This window comes from Tiliqua scincoides, chromosome 3 (assembly GCF_035046505.1).
Source record: "Tiliqua scincoides isolate rTilSci1 chromosome 3, rTilSci1.hap2, whole genome shotgun sequence".
In the NCBI taxonomy this organism is placed as follows: Eukaryota; Metazoa; Chordata; class Lepidosauria; order Squamata; family Scincidae; genus Tiliqua; species Tiliqua scincoides.
The window spans coordinates 157,734,811-157,742,922 of record NC_089823.1 but is presented as its reverse complement, the minus strand read 5'-3'; the positions used below and the strand labels follow the sequence as shown (position 1 = coordinate 157,742,922).

Below are 8,112 nucleotides of genomic sequence, written 5' to 3'. Positions count from 1 at the left end.
GCTTCCCTTCTAATGGGCAACTTATCTCTCATCTAATTTGCAATTAACAAATGCCAGTCTCTCGCCTAGCCTCTAAATACCCCATCAAAGAGCAATTAGAAGGCTGGGTTCCCATTGGCCTGCCTCTTTTGATGTGGAAATCCAGATGCTTTTGGGTGCCTCTGCGCTACCTGAATGTAAAGACTGAAATGGGTGAGGTGGAAGCACCCAGAGAGATCCAGCTGTGGACAATTCACAACCCCCTTAACTTATGGCACACTTTAAAAGGCATCTTAACGAGGGGAAAAATAACTTTCATGAAGTGTCATTGAAAGGCTATAGGCTGCGATCTACAAGCCAGTCTCACCAGAGCGTTCCCATTCATATAAGATCAGGGTGACAGTGGATGACAGAGCTCCTATACCTTTAAGCCATTGCCTGCTCAACGTTGCGTATATACCTCAGCGACCAAATGTGTACACCTGTGGGCCGGGCACAACTGGTACAGAAGAGGGAATTGGGGCAGGTGCAGCTCAACATGGAAAGGTTTCAAAAGCTGCAGCTGCCCCAATTCCCTCTTTTAGGGACATAGGCACTCTGTCCTCCATTGCATCTGGTCACCCTGTATAAGATACAACGTTGAGCAGTAAAGCAGATACTGTGGGGAACGCCAGTGCCGCCTACTCCGGAGTAAACGGCTGGCTTATGATAACCTATATATACTATGACATTAGCCATACTGCAGTACTGCCATTTTGGGACTACTCCAGAGTAAATGTTGGACACAAGAACACATAGTGCAGGCTCACTAAGCCCAATGATTAAACACACAGACATTCTGTGTATACTTCCTTGAGAGTAAACCCCACTGAACTCAAGGGAACTTTCAGAAAGGGAAAAGGTTTATCTAGGGAATTTCAGTGAGGCCAACAGCCCAACCCTATGCATATCTACTCAGAAGTAAGTTCCATTATAATCAATGGGGCTTACTCACAGGTAAGCGTGCATAGGACTGCAGCCTTACTTATAAGTGTGGGGGGTGGAAGCAACCTGGAATCCGAGTCGTCTTTCATCTTTCAGTTTATTCAGTACAAGTGAATGTAAAGAAAATTGCAGTTTAAGGATCACTCAGCCCCATCTGATGTTGCTTCGGAAAGAACACCTGCTCAGATGAATGGAATTGACTCCCAGGTAGTGCGCATAGGACTACAGCCCCAAGGCCCAATCCTAGGCATGTCTACTCAGAAGTAAGTCCCATTCGAGTCAGTGGGGCTTGCTCCCAGGCAAGTGTGGACAGGATTGGGCTGATGGGTGCGGGAAAGTTGGTTAGGGCCGGGCTTGCCAGGCCAGCACCTGCTGCAGAAACAGACTGGGCTAAAGAAGACAAGCAGATCAGCCTGGATGCTGCAGAAGAAAAGTGCACGGAGGGGGAGAAGAACACTGGACAAATGCAGACCAAGAGCCCCAGCCTATGCATGTCTACTCAGGAGCAAGTCCCACTGTACTCAATGGGGCTTACTCCCAGGAAAGTGTGGGTAGGATTGCAGCCTGTGAGCCCCATCCTATGCAAGTCCACGCGCCCCAATGAACGCGCACGGCCCTGAAGGGCACTGTGCAGGCACTCTGCGTGGGTTCAAATGGGCGCAACTTGGCCATTCCTTCCCTGCGTGGCAGCGCCGGACCATCCCCGGCGAGGACGTCCAATGGGCGCGTGCCGGGCGAGGCGCAGCCCGCTCGCCTCCCCTGCCCGAGGATGCCTCCGCAGTCCCCTCCTCGCCTGCCCTCCCCCCGAGGGGCGGGAACACCCGAGGCCCCCGAGGACTATAAAGTCAGCGCGGCGGCTCCAGCTGGGACTCCGAAGGATGCGCCTGCCCGGGAATTAGAAGCCGCCCGCTTGAGCCCGGCTGGACTCGAACCCGCCACTCCTGCTGCTCGCCGAGATGCGGCTGCCGCTCTGCGCGGAGGGCTCCCGCCGACACTGGCTGGCGGTGGCGCTGGCCGCGCTGGGCTTGTGGGGCTGGGCAGGCGCGGTGGCGAGCGCCGCTCTCAGCGCCAACTTGCTGCACTCGAACGCCATCAAGAACCTGCCGCCTGGCGTCGCTGCGGCGCCCGCGGGCTCCCCGGTCAGCGAGGCGCCCCGGATCCCCGCGCTGCACGACGGCGTCGGCCACAGGCACCAAGCGCCCGACTCCTACCAGGTCAGTGGCCGGCTGCGGCGCGCTCCCCCCGCAGGCCTGCCACCCTAGGCACACTTACCCAGGAGTAAGTCCCTGTCGCTGTAATGGAGCTTACTTCTGAGTAGACATGCATAGGTGTGGGCTCGGAGGCGGCAGCCCCAGCCCCACTTACCTGAGAGTAAGTCCCATTGACTTTAATGGGACTTACTTCTGAGTAGACCTGCCTAGAATTGGGCTGCGAGGCTGCAATACTTCTGAGTAGGCATGCATAGGTGTGGGTTCTGAGGCTGCAATCCTATCCACACTTACCTGGGAGTAAGTCCCATTGACCTTAGGGGCACGTACTTCTGAGTAGACAGGCATAGAATGGGGCTGCAAGACTGAAATTCTATCCACACTTTCCTGGGTGTAAGCCCCACTGACTCGGATGGGACTTATTTCTGAGTTGACCTGCCTAGGACTGCAGCCTGAGCATCTCTTTCTCCCTCCTCCCTTCTAGCCTCATGCCTGCACCGGAGATGAGGACTGCAACACCGAAGAGTTCTGCTCTGCCGCGGGCCGTGGGGGCAGCCCGCGGGGTCAAGTCTGCCTCCCCTGCCGCAGGCGTCGCAAGCGCTGCCTCCGAGACACCATGTGCTGCCGGGGCAATTACTGCAACAACGGTGAGTGCCTGTTGGAGGCTGGCCTGTACTGGAGCAGCAAGGGGGAAACTGGGCTAGAGGGTGTCCCCAGAGAGATGCTGGTGTCTTGTGCAGAAGCTGGTCTCCTTTCTCTTCTCCCCCCCCCCCCCCCAATACGTTGTAATTGCTGGGTCTAGTGGAACTCCAAAATCTGTTGACTGCAAGTGTGATGATCCTGAACATTGTCCCTTCCTCTTCTCTCCTCCAGTGACGTTGGCTAGAGGGGTGCAAAGCACAGAGTTTTGCAGGGAGCCTCACTGCAGCATGCAAGGGGCCCCTTCGCCTCCTCGCCATTCCAAGCAGTGGGAACAAAATGGCCCCTCGAATGCTGCAGTGAGGCTGCCTGCAAAACGTAGTGCTTTGCACCCCATTGAGCTACACCCCTGCTTCTCCCTTCCTCCCCCCAGTTTTCTGCCAGAGGTCTTGCAGTAATCCATGCTGGGAAAGCTCTGTAGAGCTGTTATGGCAAACTGCAAACCCTGAAATTCAGGGGCTAGGGAGCAGGAGTAAGCATCCTGGTTAATTTCTGATAGATGGACTGCATTGAACTTGATGGTACTTTGATGAACCTGCTGAACTTCTCAGCTTTGAAAGACTGTAGAGGCTGGCCAGTGGTTTTGTCTCTTTGCTCTCACTTAAAAAATGGAATAGCATGCTTTGGCAATGGCTTTACTGTTAGAGAGGAAGAACTGTGGAAGAAGGTATCAAACTGTCTTGGGCTGTAACACTGATTACTGGTGAATATTGGAAGAGGCTAGGAGAAAAGAAAACGTCTGTACTATGTTGATAATGGCTGTACAGTATGAAGAACTGGGGAACTTGTCTGTGACAGTAAAAGTTTGATGTGATGTCCACATACACCCAACTAGACTGGCTGACTCTAGCCTACAGTAGACGTGTCAAGTTGTCTTGTCTCTTTCATATTAGGAATGTGTGTACCATTGGAACACGATCACTTGCATCCGGGGGAGATGGAAGAGACAGTCATTGAGAACTTTGACCATGGCACCTTGGACCCTCACCCCAAAAGGACCACATCTTCATCCCAGTTGCATCATTTGAAAGGTAAGGGTGAACAGCTATATAATTGAATGGGTGATGTCTTGTGTGCCGCAGGAGGTCTTGAGTAACGCAAATTTAAGTGGAGGTGATTGAGTTTGTCTGCATGAGCAAATGCTGCTGCACATTGCAGAAGCCACTGTAACATCCAGCGATAAGCATCTGTTGTATTATTGAGACTTCAAGAGGAAGCCTTAGGTGATGGCACCAGTATGAGATGGTCCCTTTCATAGGGAGGGCAGTTCCAAGTAAACCATGAGTAGGATTATGCCATTGGTCTCAAGTTTCATTGTCATACGGGCAGTCCATTTTGTTCAGTGGCATTTACTTCCAGGTCAATGTGTTTAGGATTGCAGCCTAAGACTTGGATACTTGAGACATAGCAGTGTTTTAGAAGTAACTTCATGTGGCATGCCTTTCTAACAAGGTTGTTCTTGGCAGTGAATGTCAGTTGTGTAGATCTATGATGCAACACAAACACATTGCAGCAATAGGCCTCTTTGATCATTGAAACATGGTGGGATAAAATGTGTTGCTTGTCCAATGCTTGAAAGAGGCTTTTCAAGTATGCTACATGGAGGGCTTTTCCCGCAATGACTTGTCTACCGAAACGGCCCCTGTATACTACAATGGACTGTAGGTTATGTTCTAGGCAGGCTGCAATCCTATATGCACTTTCCTGGAAGTAATCTCCATGGAACTTACTTCTTAGTAGACATGCATAGGATTGGGCTGAAAGTTAGGTCATTCTGACTTTTTGGGCTTCTCCATCTTCCTGTGTGAATGAACATAACACGCTCCTCAGGTGCACATTTCAAGGAAGGTTACTATTGTTTTACACAATGACTTGACAGTCTTCTCATTGGAGAACCTCTTTAAGCTTTCAAAGAAGCTCTAGCATGGAGTCTAAATTGCTTTCATTGTAGTTGGCTTAATATAAGCAAATGTGCTCTATTCTCAGCTGTCCCTTTCTTTCTTTTTACCAAGGCCAAGAAGGCGCTATGTGTCTTCGGTCCTCGGATTGTGCCTCAGGGCTGTGCTGTGCTCGTCACTTCTGGTCCAAGATATGCAAACCTGTTCTTAAAGAAGGCCAAGTCTGCACAAAACACCGTAAGAAAGGTTCTCATGGATTAGAGATCTTCCAACGATGTTACTGTGGGGAGGGCTTGGCTTGTCGGCTACAAAAAGACCACACAATCAGCAACTCTTCAAGACTACATACTTGTCAGAGACACTAGCTGTTGCTTTTTGTTAAACCTAATGGACTTGAGAGATTCTCTAATGTGTGGGAAGCCTCTCTTGATTGCTGTGGACTATCACCTCCAAGGACTGACACATTTCCAAGTTTACAGTGAAGTACTCCGAAAACTTCCTCTTTCTGAAGCTGGAGTATGAGGCCTGTTTCCTTCGGGAACTTTTTCAAGTGACTAATTACAGTAAATTACTGTGTCTGTAAATTCTTGGGTGTGGCACTTAACTGTACATGAGCTGGGATTTTAATTTTTCCTGAAGTGCTGCATGATCTCGTCTATTGTGACATGTTTTGTACACACTGGTTTTTATATGGAGCCTATGACTGGTTTTCCAAGTGAAATAAATAACTTCTAAGTATAACTGATACTTTCTGATGCCATTGTTCTTAGGGGCCTGCGAGTTGATCTGGAGTTGTTACAATCACCCACAAACAATATCTCATGCTGCTTCCATGAGTGCATGAATAGCACTATATAAATTGTTGGGATGAGGTATATGAGTGACCAAGAAAAGGTCTACAAGGGATTACGTTTTTCAGGTTGAACAAATAGTGGAGAGAAGCTTGATGGTTTTTGGGCCTGACTAGAAGTTTAGGGACAGCATCGGCTGATCGGTTTTTCCTCTCTGTACTTAGAGGGCAACATCTCAGAGTTTCTACTGATTACTAGACTGATAGCCCTCTGAATGGGGCCAGACTGGTCTCCAGTCTCTATTTCATGTAGTCAATATAGGAAGTCCCCTTCCTTCATCCCTATCTTGGAAACTAATATTTGTATACTACTGTACACAAACATCTCTGCCAGAAGTTACCATCTGGATGTGCTTAACCCTACCCCCATTCTCAGCTGTGACATCTGTGATCAGATGTGTTGTGTGTGGTGGCTTGGTGTGTTTGTGTTTTTTGGGAAGAAGGAAGGGGGAAAGCTTTATATAAATTCCAGTTGGACTACAACTTGCATCCTATAATGAAGCTTTATTTGTACCTGAATTTTCTACTGTCTTAATCAATTTAACCTCTCGACAGAGTGTGACTTGAATGCCACTTCAGTTACTTGAACTACGCTTGATCTTCAATCTAAAGCAGAGCTGTGAGTGCTAAGGTGTCTTGTCTTCCTTTGAACAGATATCTCCTGTCTGACAGATTATTCTGGGACATTTTTGTGCTTGCCTGTAGCTCTGATAGAAACACAAATGTTTATCAACATAACTGCATTCCAGTGAGCCTGGGATAGTAGCATTTAAGGGATATGGCCAACTTTAAATTTTAGGTTGAAAACTAAAAAGATATAGAACTTAAATCTCTTCCTCTCCCCTTCCAGTGCCTTCATATATACATTGGCAATTTATAAACATCTGTTTTGGGGGAAGAAGGAGACTTTAGGATGACCCCATGCTTGTGAGAACTTAGGACTTGTACCACTCCTAATCTTCTTCTTTGCTCTCCCTACATTCTTTTGTCAAAAGGCACACCAGACTGAGGGTCAAATCCTATCCAATTTTCCAGTGCTGGTGCAGCTGTGCCAGTGGGATGTGTGCTGTATCCTGTGGTGGGAAGGCAGTCACAGAGGCTTTCTCAAGGTATGGGAACATTTGTTCCCTTACTTTGAGGCTGCATTGTGACTGCACTGGTGCTGGAAAGTTGGATAGGATTGGACCCTGACTTGGTTAATAGAAGAGCCCAATACTTTCGGTGACAATTTATCTTGTGAAAAGAGTATTGAAGAGAAACACTTAAGTCATGGCACAACAACTGTGGCAATAGAGGTGTTCTTGTTAATACTGGTTTATCATGGAAACTAATGTCCCATTTCCAGAAAAGATACTTAGGCAGGACTGCCCTCCTCTTAAACTTCGTTTCTTTACCTCCTGCCTGCCCCACGTACCCTTATGGTGATGATTTGACTGACGTTTCTGTGCAGTGTGTTCTTTGCAGCACTTCATAATGGTGGTGATGGCTATGGGAGATTTTTGTTCTCTAAATGTGGCTGATGAGCCTTGCTGCTTCTCTATTGTTTCTATAGCGAATCCGGTTTCATCTCAAGGGCTTGAGGGGCTTTTGCTATGCAGACATTGTCAGGGATATATCAAAGTACAGGAAATGTTATTGATGAGACGATGGTGGAGGGGGTTGCTTTCTCTTCACCCCCCCCCCCCAATCCATCCCAGGAAGATGCAGTTCTCTTCCAGTGATCTGCAGTTGGGGTGTCAGAAAGACAACAGGAGAGGAAATGGGAAACTGCTTTCTGCAGAATGGAAACAGATCCTTTGGAGACCTATGACTGGCAGTTCTTGAGAGGAAGAAAAACTGTTAAGTGATCCCTTTTCCTAACCACATCCTTCTACTTGTTCCCCTCCCCTACCACCACTATGAGCAATGCTTCAGATCAGATTTACCTGCATCTCCTTGGGAGTGGCAAGGTATTTGCTGGAAAGGAAGACAAGAAAGCAACTGAGTGAAAAATTCATCTGTGAGAACTCCCAGCAGGGTGAGTCCTCATGACCAAGGCAGTGAGATGGTGCAGTGGCAGGAGGAGCTTATTCCCAAGGTAGTCTCCTTTGCAGGTGAAAGCTTTCAATGCTCTACAGGCAGCAGCCTCTAACAGTGTGCATGTGGAAATACTCTCATTAGTGTCAATCGGATTATTTTTCAAAATAGTGGCTTGATTTACTTGCAAGGATCATGCAAGCAACTAGAGCAGCCATTTTCAACCACTGTGCCATGGCCTGCAGGTGTGCCACGGGAGTTTGGGGGAAGATCATCTGTTAATAGGGCCACTGGGGGCTGTGAGCCCCTGCTGTAAGTGTGGTGTACCTTATCAATAGTAAAAAAACTGATGGCGTGCCTTGACAATTTTAATGCCTTGTCCGTGTGCCATGAGATGAAAGGTTGAAAACTAGAGAGACTGGTGTCTACACTTGAACCCCTTTCCCTAGCCTTCCAGGTGTGATCTTCCCCCATAACA

General features: G+C 48.4%; 1 protein-coding gene across 1 annotated transcript; it reads left to right on the top strand.

Annotated features, from left to right (window-relative positions):
• The first annotated feature begins 1,919 nt into the window (after positions 1-1,919).
• DKK1 (dickkopf WNT signaling pathway inhibitor 1) lies at positions 1,920-5,133 on the top strand. The gene is made up of 4 exons (XM_066622280.1): positions 1,920-2,177; positions 2,656-2,818; positions 3,764-3,901; positions 4,883-5,133. Exons 1-4 carry the CDS (start codon positions 1,920-1,922, stop codon positions 5,131-5,133), a joined length of 810 nt encoding a protein of 269 aa, XP_066478377.1.
• Positions 5,134-8,112: the final 2,979 nt, after the last annotated feature.